The sequence below is a fragment of the Hylobates moloch genome, unplaced genomic scaffold, assembly GCF_009828535.3.
Source record: "Hylobates moloch isolate HMO894 unplaced genomic scaffold, HMol_V3 SCAFFOLD_1, whole genome shotgun sequence".
Taxonomy (NCBI): domain Eukaryota; kingdom Metazoa; phylum Chordata; class Mammalia; order Primates; family Hylobatidae; genus Hylobates; species Hylobates moloch.
The window spans coordinates 40,413,297-40,428,031 of NW_026652276.1; the positions used below are offsets into that span (position 1 = coordinate 40,413,297).

At 40.1% G+C, this 14,735-nt stretch overlaps 1 protein-coding gene across 2 annotated transcripts in view; it reads left to right on the forward strand.

Annotated features, from left to right (window-relative positions):
* MPP4 (MAGUK p55 scaffold protein 4) overlaps nucleotides 1–14,735 on the forward strand; it is a 48,162-nt gene that overhangs the window by 17,583 nt on the left and 15,844 nt on the right. The window contains exons 10-13 of one of the 2 annotated variants that reach the window (XM_032754945.2): nucleotides 1,644–1,708; nucleotides 7,477–7,494; nucleotides 10,817–10,855; nucleotides 13,079–13,099. In XM_032754945.2, the coding sequence (XP_032610836.1) occupies nucleotides 1,644–1,708; nucleotides 7,477–7,494; nucleotides 10,817–10,855; nucleotides 13,079–13,099 (143 nt within the window). The remainder of the gene's footprint in view (nucleotides 1–1,643; nucleotides 1,709–7,476; nucleotides 7,495–10,816; nucleotides 10,856–13,078; nucleotides 13,100–14,735) is intronic. The other variant, XM_058439693.1, reaches the window with a different exon arrangement.

Sequence of the window (14,735 nt, forward strand, 5' to 3'; positions counted from 1 at the left end):
TTTTTATTTTTTGAGATGGAGTCTTGCTCTGTCACCAGGCTGGAGTGCAGTGGCATGATCTCAGCTCACTGCAGCCTTGGCCTCCTGGGTTCAAGCCATTTCCCTGCCTCAGCCTCCAGAGCAGCTGGGACTGCAGGTGTGCACCACCATGTCCAACTAATTTTTGTATTTTTAGTAGAGATGGGGTTTCACCGTGTTGGCCAGGCTAGTCTCGAACTCCTGACCTCAGGTGATCTGCCCGCCTCGGCCTCCCAAAGTGTTGGGATTACAGGCGTGAGCCACTGCACCCGGCCTACTTTTTTATACTGTTAAGGTTTTTACTATGTGTATATGTTATCTCTTCAAATAATTAAGGAATCCGAATGCCCTGCATGTCCATGCTAATTGAGTTTACAGTAAGGTTTCATGTATCATTTAGTCCACACAATGCCAAATGCGCTGAGCCCCATTTCATAAGTGGGGAACTAAGTTTCAGATGTTAAGAGATTTGTCCAAGATCCTAAGGAGGGGAAGCATGCCTGGAACCCAGGTCTGCTGATTCCCAGTCCATCACTTTGTAGATTATAGCATAGATGCCTCCTGCTGCTAACTGTTCAACCTCCGCCACATTGCTTGACTTCCCTGAATCAGTTTCCTCATTTCTAAAGTGAGGAAGGTGGATTAAATTGGCCCTTCTTCAACTCTCTTGTGAATTAGAATCACATGGAGAGTTTGATTTAAACATGCAGATGCCCTGGCCTTATCTCCAGGGAATCGGAGGCAGGAGATCTGGGAGGCCCAGATTATCTGCATTTTAACAAACACTTCAGATGTATTCCAAAGTTTGAGAGATTAAATTAGAGCTTCTTGCCTTTAACATACATATGACTTACCTGGGCTCTTATTAAAATGGAGATTCTAATTCGGAAGTCTTGGGGTGGGGACTGAGATTCTGCAGTCCTCACAAGCTCCCAGGTAAAGGTGATACTGCAGTTCTGGGAATACAAAGAACAGAGTGTCTTCAAAATCTTCTCTTGCTCCAAACTTCACAGTGTTGAATAAAGAAGGAAGAGCTACTTTGCTTAGAAAGTTGCTTTGAAGTAGGCAAGGCAAGGAAAACCTGCCAGAAAAAATTGCTGGGGGACTCAAGGGAAGAGGAGGAACAAGTCAACAGTGGTTTCAGGTGCCAAGAAAGGGTGAAGCCTTGCCCTGGAGCCCAGGGGTGATTCTAGAGATCAAGAAAGGAGCAGAGTCATCTATAGAAACTGTAGAGAGCCTCTAATAGCCTGAGAGGGAAACCTGAACATGTCATGAGAATTTGAAGGAGACTGCAGAGACAGGCTAACATGCCTGAGATGCTTACCATGGGTCATTTACTGAAACTCCATGTGCAAACTTGTGATCATGGGCAAGATTGTCACTCTAAGTCTTTGTTGTTCTGAAAAGATCCTGTGAGGCAGAAAAAGAGATGAGAGAGCCTATATGTTTGGAAAATTTATTTGACAATGTATTTGGAGAAGCAATCACCCTTTTCACTTGGGTGAAGGCAGCAGAATTCTAAGAAACATTCTGTTTGTCGTTGTTCTGGGTCTGTTTCACCTGGATTAACAAAAAGTATTGTTTGTTTGTTTGTTTTTTGTCTCACGGGTTTTTTCCCCCCATAGGAAGCAACGGGAATTCTGGTGGTCTCAGCCGTACCAGCCTCACACCTGCCTCAAGTCAACCCTATGTGAGTATTGCAACTGCCTGACAGGTTCTTCCTGTTTGCTGCACAAATAAAGACCATGGCATTGCAGTAAAGAAAGAGTCTAATTGATGTGAGGCTGGCCATGCCACGTGGGAGATGGAGTTGTTATTTAAATCAATCTCCTTGAAGGGCCCTAGATTAGGGGTTTTTCAAAGGTAGTTTGGGGAGGGGGTGGGGGTGGCTATTCAATGGTCACTTGCTGCTGATTGGTTGGATCAGAGATGAAATCATAGGGAGTTGAAGCTGTCCTCTTGCACTGAGTTGCTTCTGGGTGGAGTCCCAGGAGCCATTGGTTGGTGGATCCAGATGGAGCCACAGGTGTCAGACATGCAAAAAACCTAAAAAGATATCACAAAAGGCCAATCTTAGGTTCTACAATAGTGATGTTATTTGCAGGAATCATTGGGGAAATTGCATATCTTATGACAGTCTACACCTTAGCAGAATTCAGGCTCCTCTCCTCCCACTAACCTGATGGACTCTCATTACTTTATAAAGGCAACTGAGTTTTAGGGGAAGGACTGTTATCATTTAAACTGTAAATAAAATATCTCTCAAAGCTAACCCTGGAATGAAGGCAGCTTGAAAGCTAAAAGCAAGAGGAGCTTGGGCTAGATCGGATCTCCCCCACTGCCATAATTTTCTCACGGATGTAATTTTTACAAAGGCAATTTCAGTATGTGTCTACCTCAGACCCAGCATGTGCATCCTGGGGGAGCCTGCTTCCTCCCTCCCAGGGCTGGCTTCCCACCCGGGAGATCTCTAAATGTCCCCACTGCCCCCAAATAATCTCCCTGGCAGCCAGCCATCTAAAGTCCTACCATTGACATTCATTCTTTGGATTTAGAAGAGTTTTCAGTTTATGAAAATGGATATGTTCTTATCTTGGTGACACCTGAAGACATTCCTCCCCAGGTTGAGCCCCTCCAAGATCTCCGCAGCTCATATGTGCATTATACATGACTGGCAAGCAAGGCTGCATAACTACACATATACCTTCATTTGGGTTCTATCAACTTAGAGGACTTAATCTTCACACTGCTCAGAAGCACTGATTAACCATTGTGTATGCCTTTGGCGAATAAATATGGGGTGGAATTGTTACTTAATGAATGCAGTTTGATTACTAGACAATATTATTCAAGCAGTTGGGGAGTGGTGAGTAAAGGCTCCATGGTGGCAAATGCTTGATTAAAGGTGCTGTGGCTTGGCAGAGGCCAGCTGAGCCTACTGAGTGAGGCCCTTCTGAAATGGCCCTCAGGTGGGCCCTGGAAAGGGGTTAAGGGAGGGAACTGGGCACCAGAAGGACAGAGGGGAGGCAAAGAGAGGAGACTAGAAGGGCACAAAAAGTACCAACATCACAGATCTGCCCATGGCAAGCCTCACCCACTTTATTATATCTCCCTTCTCCAAGCCAAAAATTACTTTTCCTTTTCTTTTCTTTTTTTTTTTTTTTTTTTTTTTTGAGACGGAGTCTCGCTCTGTCACCCAGGCTGGAGTGCAGTGGCGCGATCTTGGCTCACTGCAAGCTCCACCTCCCGGGTTCACGCCATTCTCCTGCCTCAGCCTCTCCAAGTAGCTGGGACTACAGGTGCCCGCCACCTCGCCCGGCTAATTTTTTGTATTTTTAGTAGATACGGGGTTTCACCGTGGTCTCGATCTCCTGACCTCGTGATCCTCCTGCCTCGGCCTCCCAAAGTGCTGGGATTACAAGCGTGAGCCACCGCACTTGGCCTCCTTTTATTTTCTTATTGAAAAGATATGAGGACAACTATAAAGGCAGTTTTTGACAAACGAAAACATGCCTTCTCAATGACACTATTTTCATATTAACTTCCAGTGGTGAATACATATTTTAGATGGTTACAGTAATAGCTGCAATACCACTTTTTACTTTTTTAAACTTAACATCTTTTTTTTTTCTTTTTAAATTATACTTTAAGTTCTGGGATACATGTGCAGAATGTGCAGGTTTGTTACATAGGTATACATGTGCCATGGTGGTTTGCTGTACCCATTAACCCATCACCTACATTAGGTATTTCTCCTAATGCTATCCCTCCCCTTAGCCCCCACCCGCCAACAGGCCCCCGTGTGTGATGTTCCCCTCCCTGTGTCCATGTGTTCTCATAGTTCAACTCCCACTTATAAGTGAGAAAATGTGGTGTTTGGTTTTCTGTTCCTGTGTTAGTTTGCTGGGAATGATGGTTTCCAGCTTCATCCATGCCCATTCAGTATGATACTGGCTGTGGGTTTGTCATAAATAGCTCTTATTATTTTGAGATACATTCCATCAATACCTAGTTTGTTGAGAGTTTTTAGCATGAGGGGGTGTTGAATTTTATCAAAGGCCTTTTCTGCATGTACTGAGATAATCATGTGGTTTTTGTCATTGGTTTTGTTTATGTGATGGCTTACATTTATTGATTTGCATATGTTGCACCAGCCTCGCATCCCAGGGATGAAGCCAACTTGATTGTGGTGGACAAGCTTTTTGCTGTGCTGCTGGATTTGGCTTGCCAGTATTTTATTGAGGATTTTCCCATCGATGTTCATCAGGGATATTGGCCTGAAATTTTCTTTTTTCTGTGTGTCTCTGCCAGGTTGATGGTATCAGGATGATGCTGGCCTTATAAAATAAGTGAGGGAGGAGTCCCTCTTTTTCCATTGTTTGGAATAGTTTCAGAAGGAATGGTACCAGCTCCATTTGGTCCTGGGCTTTTTTTTGGTTGGTAGGCTATTAATTACTGCCTCAATTTCAGAACTTGTTATTGGTCTATTCAGGGATTCACCTACTTCCTGGTTTAGTCATGGGAGGGTGTATGTGTCCAGGAATTTATCCATTTCCTCTAGATTTTCTAGTTTATTTGCATAGAGCTGTTTATAGTATTCTCTGATGGTAGTTTGTATTTCTGTGGGATCAGTGGTGATGTCCCCTTTATCATTTTTTATTGTGTCTATTTGATTCTTCTCTCTTTTCTTCTTTATTAATCTGGCTAATGGTCTATCTATTTTCTTAATCTTTTCAAAAATCCAGCTCCTGAATTCATTGATTTTTTTGAAGGTTTCTTTGTGTCTCTGTCTCCTTCGGTTCTGCTCTGATCTTAGTTATTTCTTGTCTTCTGCTAGCTTTTTGAATTTGTTTGCTCTTGCTTCTCTAGTTCTTTTAATTGTGATGTTAGGGTTTCGGTTTTAGATCTTTCTTGCTTTCTCCCATGGGCATTTAGTGTTCTAAATTTCCTTCTAAACACCGCTTTAGCTGTTTTCCAGAGATTCTGGTACATTGTGTCTCTGTTTTCATTGCTTTCAAATAACTTATTTATTTCTGCCTTAATTTTGTTATTTACCCAGTAGTCATTCAGGAGCAGGTTGTTCAGTTTCCATGTAGTTGTATGGTTTTGAGTGAGTTTCTTAATCCTGAGTTCTAATTTGATTGCACTGTGGTCTGAGAGACTGTTATGATTTCCATTCTTTTGCATTTGCTGAGGAACGTTTTACTTCCAATTAGTGGTCAATTTTAGAATAAGTGTGATGTGGTGCTGAGAATAATGTATATTCTGTTGATTTGGGGTATAGAGTTCTGTAGATGTCTATTAGGTCCACTTGGTCCAGAGCTGAGTTCAAGTCCTGAATATCCTTGTTAATTTTCTGTCTCATTGATCTGTCTAATATTGACAGTGGGTTGTTAAAGGCTTCTCCTATTATTGTGTGGGAGTCTAAGTCTCTTTGTAGGTCCCTAAGAACTTGCTTTATGAATCTGGGTGCTTCTCTATTGGGTGCATATATATTTAGAATAGTTAGCTCTTCTTGTTGTGTTGATCCCTTTACCATTATGTAATGCCCTTCTTTGTCTTTTTTGATCTTTGTTAGTTTAAAGTCTGTTTTATTAGAGACTAGGATTGGAACCCCTGCTTTTTTTGCTTTCCATTTGCTTGGTAAATATTCCTCCATCCCTTTATTTTGAGCCTATGTGTGTCTTTGCATGTGAGATGGGTCTCCTGAATACAGCACACCAATGGGTCCTGACTTTTTATCCAATTTGCCAGTCTGTGTCTTTTAATTGGGGTATTTAGCCCATTTACATTTAAGGTTAATATTGTTATGTGTGAATTTTATCCTGTCAAAGCTGGAGTGTCCCAGGTCGACTTCAGACTGCTGTGCTGGCAGCGAGAATTTCCAGCCAGTGGATCTTAGCTTGCTAGGCTCTATGGGGATGGGATCTGCTGAGCAAGACCACTTGGCTCCCTGGCTTCAGCCCCTTTTCCAGGGGAACAAACAGTTCTGTCTTGCTGGTATTCCAGGCGCCACTGGGGTACAAAAAAAAAAAAACAAACTCCTGCAGCTAGCTTGGTGTCTGCCCAAATGGCCCCACAGTTTTGTGCTTGAAACCCACGGCCCTGGTGGTGTAGGCACCTGAGGGAATCTCCTGGTCTGTGGGTTGTGAAGAACATGGGAAAAGGGTAGTATCTGGGCTGGAGTGCACCTTTCCTCACCACAAAGTCCCTCACAGCTTTCCTTGGTTAGGGGAGGGAGTTCCCCAACCCCTTTCACTTCCCAGGTGAGGCAACACCCTACCCTGCTTTGGTTTGCCCTTTGTGGGCTGCACTCACTGTCTAGCCAGTCCCAGTGAGATGAGCTGTGTACCTCAGTTGGAAATGCAGAAATCACCTGCCTTCTGCATTGATCTTGCTGGGAGCTGCAGACCAGATCTATTTCTATTCAGCCAACTTGCCAGCCACTTAACATCTTATCAGAAACATTTTTTCATGACACAATCTTCATAGTGATATTTTAGTTACTTCTTCCATGTTTTGAAAAAGTTTTGTTTTAAACCAAACTTTCATTTATCAAAGGCACATGAAAATGCTAATTACAGTTTCTAATCAGCATCTGATAATTACCTATAGTATAACTTCTGGTTGGCATTTAATTTGCTTATGTGGCCTGTGTGATTTATATTAGGCTTTCTAGAAGTCCATGCTAAAAATAGTTTTCAATATTCTATTATTATCCTCACAAATATCTAGGTCCAGAGCCTCAGGTTTGGAGCCACTGACTTAAAGGGTCCCCTCTCTTAGGGAATGTTTCCAATAGACATGATTATTTTTTAAACTACTAGAAAGATCATTTATTTTCAACTATTATAGACGATCCTACAATTAATATTATTTTGTATGTTTCTGCTCTGCTTAAGTCTTATCATACCCTCCTCCCCGACAAAAAAAATTAGGGGCAGGCTACTGAGTCCAAAGATATAGGGCAATTTTATTAATGAAATGTTATTTATGTTAGTTTGCAGATGATTATTAAAAAGTTATTTACTAAAGGTGCACTTATAGTTGTCTTCCCTCTTTCTTTCCCTTCCTCCCTCCCTCTCTCCATCTCTCTGTCTTCTTTCCTTCCTTCCATTGAAAATTTGGGTTCCTAAAATATGCTGAAGTAAGCATGTTAATTCGGAAATTCATAGAATGCTACCCTCGTAGAACTAGCTGGGATGGAAGAGGGCGGGGTTTACCAGAAGCAAGTAGATTCCCATTTCCAACAAGGTTCAAAAATATATCAGTTTTATAAAGTATTCATTTATCATTTTCTTACTAAATCTTCCCTGAATTTCTAGAGAATGAACCCAGAATACTAATTACAATAATTTTTACACATTACATTTCTTATTGTAAATTAATCTGAGAAACTATAGTACAGATATTGTGTTCTTTTTATCCCCCCTGCTTCAATCATTTGCTTGTACCCAGCAATTTCTATGGAAGAAGGTAAGAAATAGTATTTAGGAAAAAACTCTTATCTCCAAAGTCTTTTAGAAATTTCTTGTAGTTTAAAAAATTCACTTTAATTCAGTTCAGCTATTTATTAAGCTCTTCCTATATACCTAGTAATGTGATAGTCATTAATACCTTAATTTATAAAAATATGTCATTCAAAGATATGCATGCAAAGTATAATTGTCCTAACACTGAGAGGAATAAAGAAAAGAGAAGCAACATGTACGTGCAGCTCCAGAGTTTAGCATAGCATATGGCAAGAACTCGATAAAAACTGTGAAACTGATGAGATGTTTTGTTTCAACTGCTTTATACACATTACCTAACAATAAAACCATAGTGAAATTATTATTATTATTCCCATGTTATGGATGAAAAGATTGACATTGAGAGAAGGTAAGAACAGTTGTCAGTAGTTGCAAACAGTGTAGTCTGGATTCAAGATTCCCTCTGTCTAAAAGGCCCTGCATTAGGGAACAAATGGGAGCTTCAGTTACTAGCCTTTCCTCTTCTCCATGCCTAACCATCTGGATGACTCATTATGATGGCACACTCTCTCTCTCTTTCTCTCACATACACACACACACACACACACACACACACACACACACACACCCCAAAGAAAGATGCTGTCTGCTTCCAGAGAGGGGAAAGAAGAGGTGTCCCCTTAGCCACCAACCACAGTTCATCCTTGAATTTGGAAAGGGAAACCAGAGAACTGCAGAATGACTTTTGAAGGCTGATCTATGGGAACAAGGCTCCAATCTGTGTCCCCCCAAAACAAAAAAGGTATATGACACAGGAAGGCGAGAGCAGAAGGAGAGGGAGAGAGGGGCAAGTCCAGGGTGCCTGCTTCTGGCTTGTCTACTCAGGGTCATGTTTCAGGCTGCACTGTTAAAAGTTGTGAAGGGGAGCCTAGGCATAGACCTTGGTGGGATCGGGGAGCTTGGAACTGTATGGTAGTGGTGGGTGATAAGGCCATGGTCTTAGCTTGAGCTTCCATAACAAGATACCACAGACTAAGTGGCTTAAACAACAGATATTTATTTTCTCACAGTTCTGGAGGCTGGAAGTCTAAGATTAAGGTTCCAGCAGGGTTGGTTTCTGGTAAGGCCTCTCTTCCTGGCTTGCAGACAGCCACCTTCTTTGCTGTGTGCTCATGTGGTGTTGCCTCTGTGCATCCTTAGAGAGAGAGGGAGAGGGAGAGAGAAAGAAGAGAGAGAGAGAGAGAGAGGAAGAGAAGAGAAAGAGAGAGAGAGAGAGATCGATTGATCTGATGTGTTTTCTTCTTCTTATAAGGCCACCAGTTCTATTAAATTAAGGCCCCAACCGTATGACCTCATTTAACCTTAATTACCTCCTTAATGGCCCTATCTCTAAATACAGCCATACTGAGGGCAAGGGCTTCAACATATGAATATTGGGGGGAACACAATTCAGTACATTATCCTAGCTGATAATGTGGAATCATTGATTTGGGGAGAACAAAATCAATGGCTCTATCTTAGATCCCAGAGTCAAGTGTCAGAAAAGTCAGAGCTTCTTGTGCTGTTACTAGATAATCATGCCTGGTTTTTGTACCTTCCTCTGTAAAATAAAAATGAAAATTGTAGTCTTTGTTTGCCCTAAGGAAAAACAACTTTGTTATGTCCTGGGAACTAATGAACTCACTGTTGTTATGGATGGCTAATAACAATCTAATTGTTTAACTAGGAAATTAAATTAATCTAATTAATTAGGAAAATAATCTCTAAATGAATTTAAGTAAACAAATGACAGTGCAGAAAATCTCAACCATGCCACTCGTTTATCTGTGTCCCTACCTGTATGAAACAGTGTTATTTCATAAAATTTTTCATATTTCACTTAAAAACATTAATGAGTGATGTGGTCTTTAAGGGGTGGTGATAAGTGTTACTTTATAGTATAGCTTATTCTACACACTATACTTTGGACTACACTTTTACAGACTATGTATTTTTGGAACATGTATAAGCCTCATTTATTAAATCGTATTTGTTGAGCACCTGGGATGTGCTGGGCACTGTTAGAAACAAGATGTAAAGTGCTGAAAGAAAAAAAAAATTCAGAACCTATATTCAAATCAACTATTTTGATATTTAAAAGAAAACTCAATTTAAGAAATAATTTATCATTTGCCCACTATGTGCAAAATACTGTACTAAGAGTCTGTAAAAACTAGTGAGACAGTCCCTGCCTTCAAGAAGCTGTCTAGGAGAACAAAGAAGGCAAACCCCTGAATGGTTATAGATGTAGAATAGATAGATGTGCAGTAGCAGACAGTTCAAGGTAGTAGGAAGAAAATGCTCTGCAAGGGGGTATTCATTCTGATCAGTGTTCGGGATGGACCTAGAAGCATGACAGGCACAGGGAACAGTGTAAGCAAAGGCTGTGATGTCCACTCTAATGGTAGTGTATGATGCGTGAAGGAGAGAAGCGGATGACAACCTTCCAAGCTGAGTTTAGATCATGCTGTAAAGAGTTTTGAGAATTAGGATAAGTAGTTTTTAAAGTTATATTCCTTTATTCTCTTATATATACTTCAGCTAAAGGTAAAGAGAATTCACATTTATTGAGTACTTATCATATGCCTGAGCTTTTCATGCATTTTCTCAGTCCTAGCCTATATGGTAGGTACTATTACTCTCACCATTTACAGATGGAGAACAGAGGTTTAGAGATCAACTAATTTGTGCAGCATTCAAAAGCCTATGGTTTTTAATTTTTAACCATTTTATGTTATATAGCCTCCCACATCATACATTTTCATTTAATACAAGAGAGCCCTTTTTATCTCTCCAAGTAAGCAATAGTTGTAAAAGTAAATTTATCGTAAGGTGGACTGAGTTTTATTGACATACATAGTTTTATTTTTATTTTATGAGTTTTATTGACATACATAGGGAATTTATTTATTTATTTATTTATTTATTCATTTATTTTTAGACAGAGTTTTGCTCTTGTTGCCCAGGCTGGAGTGCAATGGTGCTATCTCGATTCACTGCAACCTCTGCCTCCCGGATTCAAATGATTCTCCTGCCTCAGCCTCCCAAGTAGCTGGGATTATAGGCGTGCGCTACCACGCCCGATTAATTTTTGTATTTTTAATAGAGACAGGGTTTCACCATGTTGGTCAGGCTGGTCTCGAACTCCTGACCTCAGGTGATCCACCCACCTCGGCCTCCCAAAGTGCTGGGATCACAGGCGTGAGCCACCATGCCTGGCCAGGAATTTTATTTTTAATGTAGACACATTTTAAATTCTGTTTCTCCCTTTCTATACTCTTTTATAGAAGATGACATGAAGATTGATGAGAAATGTGTGGAAGCAGGTAACATTTTCTCTTGATTGCTTTGCTGTTAGAAGAAATATGAAGCATGTCAATTATAGATTATCTGAAGCACAGGTGTCCAAAGGGGCCATGGGCCTTTCCTCTGGCAGAAATGTGTAAAGTGACCCTCCCCCCCATCTTTCTTCTGTAGTTCTGGCACTTGGAAGGAGAAGCTGTGGTAATGTCTCCAGGTTCCCGCTGATCTACTAGAAAATGCTCTAGAAAGCAGTGCTTTGTAAATGATCTCAGGAACGCTTGGTAACACTCAGCATATCAGATGGTAGAACACTTGGAAACCTCTGCTCTTTGTGAAATACCATAAAATATTGCAGTATCAAATTTTTAAAGAGCAACATATATTTTATTATTAAGTTTGATGCCATCTTCTGGTGGATTCTAGTATAGATAAAGAATAGTAGATTCCAAAATGATGAGACATGCGTGAAAGTTTTTTACATTCCTATTCTTTATTTTTTTTGTAAATTGGGAAGAGATTTTTCAAATGTAGGGGCAGAACTAAGACTGGCTTAAGAATCACTAGGATTTTGTTAGGAGACCAGTTGGAGAACCTGGTGACAGGTGAATCTGTCTTTGCTTCATAGGCTAGTCTAGTTTTTAGAAGTGAGAGGACGATATAAAATTTTAAAACAGTGGGCATTTCAATGGTTCACGTATACTTTCCAGAGCAACAGCAGAATACTGCTGACATTTTGTTTATTTTACCAAGTATGCATTTTTTAAACTTGCAGTAATATTCATTTCCTTTCTACAATTTCCATTATATTGTTATTAAGTAACAATTCACATAGTTCAAAATTTAATAACTACAAAGGTATATTCAGTAAGAAGTTCCTCTCTTTCCATGTTCTCCTACTCATTTGTCTTTCTTGGGGCAATAAATGTTAATAGTTTCCTCAGTATCACCCCAGACATATTCTGTGCACATAAAAGCAAGGATGTGGCCGGGCGCGGTGGCTCACGCCTATAATCCCAGCACTTTGGGAGGCCGCGGTGGGCGGATCACGAGGTCAGGAGATCGAGACCATCCTGCCTAACACGGTGGAACCCTGTCTCTACTAAAAAAATAGAAAAAAAGTTAGCCGGGTGTGGTGGCGGGCGCCTGTAATCCCAGCTACTCGAGAGGCTGAAGCAGGAGAACGGCGTGAACCCGGGAGGCGGAGCTTGCAGTGAGCCGAGATTGCGCCACTGCACTCCAGTCTGGGCGACAGAGCTAGACTCCGTCTCAAAAAAAAAAAAAAAAAAAAAAGCAATGATGTATATATTTCTCCTCTGCCCTTCATCACCCCCATCTTTTTTTCCAAATCCACATGCACATAGCCTTTGATAGCAGGAAATGCACACTGTTCTGTTCCTGGCTTTTCCAACTTAACATTCTATATCTTGGAGGTGACTCTATCTTAGCACATAAAGAGCCTTGTTTTATTTTTTTAACAGCTTATTGGTTATTGTATACTTATACAATCACTTATTTGTAGGCATTTGTGTTATGTCCATTTGTTTCTATTATAAACAGTGCTACAATGAATTGCTTTATATCATTTTACATGCATGAGAATACTTTAGATGCAGCATTGCCTGATCCAAGGACGCATGCATTGGTAATGTTGCCATATATTTCAAATTGCCCTCCATGTATGTTTCTTAATCCTTAATCTCTCTTTAAAATGCTAACAAGAGTTGTTTTAACTAATGAGGAAGTTGGTTTATCTCACATCCTTCTCAGCCACCTGATCAAGCCTAGGTAATCAAGTCATTCATATGCTCACTCTCCTCGTCATCACCCCCGTTTGTGGGTCCCCAGCTCTTCAGGCAGGGTGCACCCCTCCTACATCGGCAAGCCCTCTGCAGCAAAGCTGAGCAGTATCCAGCGATCTCTAGGGGTTTCCCTGACATTCCACTTTCCCCTTCCCTCTGAGCTTCTTTTTACATTTTATTTTATTTACTCTCTATTATTTTATTTATTTTAAGCTCCTGCTGCACCCCTGACTGTCATCATGGCTCAAATGCCGAATACCATGTCTTTCATTTAAAGTTGATATATGCCATAGAGACACCATCGATTTGACCTTGATTTGGGAAAAAAACTTAAAAGGTGGTGTATGGGCAGAAGTAGGGGGCCAGAGAATTAGACTTAAAATATAGACTCAGTGTAGATGGTCATGTAATAATATTTTTGATTTTTGCCTCCATGGAAAATCATAGATGAAGAAACATTTGAATCTGGTAAGTAAAAAATGAGTATTTGGTACTGATTTTTAAATGTATATTCTAAATTTTGATGCAAGTTATACACATATTTAGGGTTATAATAATTGTTTAAATATATCAACAGTAAAAAAAATTAAAAAGTAACTGCATGTATCCCACATCATGTTGTCAACCTCAAATATACATCATAAAATTTATTTTTAATTTTAGTTTTTAATTTTTTTGAGACAAGGTCTCTCTGTCACTCAGGCTGGAGTGCAGTGGTGTGATCATGGCTCATTGCAGCCTCTAATTCCTGAGCTCAAGCGATCCTCCCACCTCAGCCTTCCAAATAGCTGGAACTACAGGCATATGCCATTACACCTGGCTAATTTATTTATTTATTTGAGACAGGGTCTCAGTCTGTTGCCCAAGCTGAGGTGCAAGTGGTCAGATCATAGCTCACTGCAGCCTTGACTTCCTTGGCTCAGGTGATCCTCCCACTTTAGCCTCCCAAGTAGCTGGGACTACAGTTCCATGCCACCATGCATGGCTAATTTTTCAATTTTTTGTAGATAAGGGTCTCATTGCATTGCTCAGGCTTGTCTCCAACTCCAGGCCTCGAGTGGTTCTCCCACCTTGACCTCCCGAAGTGAGCCACCACACCTGGCCCCAATAAAATGTATTTTAAAAAATACAGCAACAGTGCAGTTGTGAGATGCAGATTTTACCTTAACCAGTGCTTCTAACAGGGTTAGTACTGTTCCTGATGCAGCATTTTGGAACTTTTTGGGAGCATTTTTTTTATTGTCACATTGATTGGGGATACTCCTGGCCTTTAACTGGTGTCTCTTGACCCATGTATCTTCTGAATGTCTTGCTGGACAAAACTCGTTACAAATATAAAAGGATCATTTTTCAACACACAAAAAGTTTTCGTAAGATTTAGCATGAGAAGCACAGTGGTTTAGAAGACAGTCATTATGGAGAGAGACTTTCAAACAGAATGCAGGCATTGCCTTGTAATTATTGAATGATTTATTCCATGTATCCTGTTTATTTGATATTGCTAGTAAATAAACTGGAAAGTATATCTATACTGAATTAATTTTCTTTTTCTTTAATATATTATCTGTTATTATTGATGACATATGGTAAATATCAAGTGTCTGTCCCTCAAAATAATGTTAACATCATTGAAAACAAAATAGGCCCCACAGAATTTTTTTTTTAAACTGCAAACCTGCTGGGGCATGTTAACATGACTTATCCAGTTCCAAGTATATTACTTTTCCTCATTTTCTCCCATTTCATTGGTCTCTAATTGCTTTGGCATATTATCTTTACCCCAATTAAGGCAATTTCCTTCTTTCTCTTATCACATACAAATACATCTAGCCTTTTATTACTTACAAAAACACTTTTTATTCTAGTGTCCACTTGTTTCTTTTCTATTTTTCTGTACTTCATATAAGGAATAGTTTCTGATTTGCTTACTTCTCTTGAATCCATGCTTCTTTGTTATAAGTAAATATTAATATAAGCATCTAGTAGTTTCTTAGGTCTTCCAAAGATGTTATGCCCAAGGATTTATATTTTGAGATATATATATATATATATATATTTTTTTTTTTTTTGAGACAGAGTCTCACTCTGTCACCCAGGCTGGAGT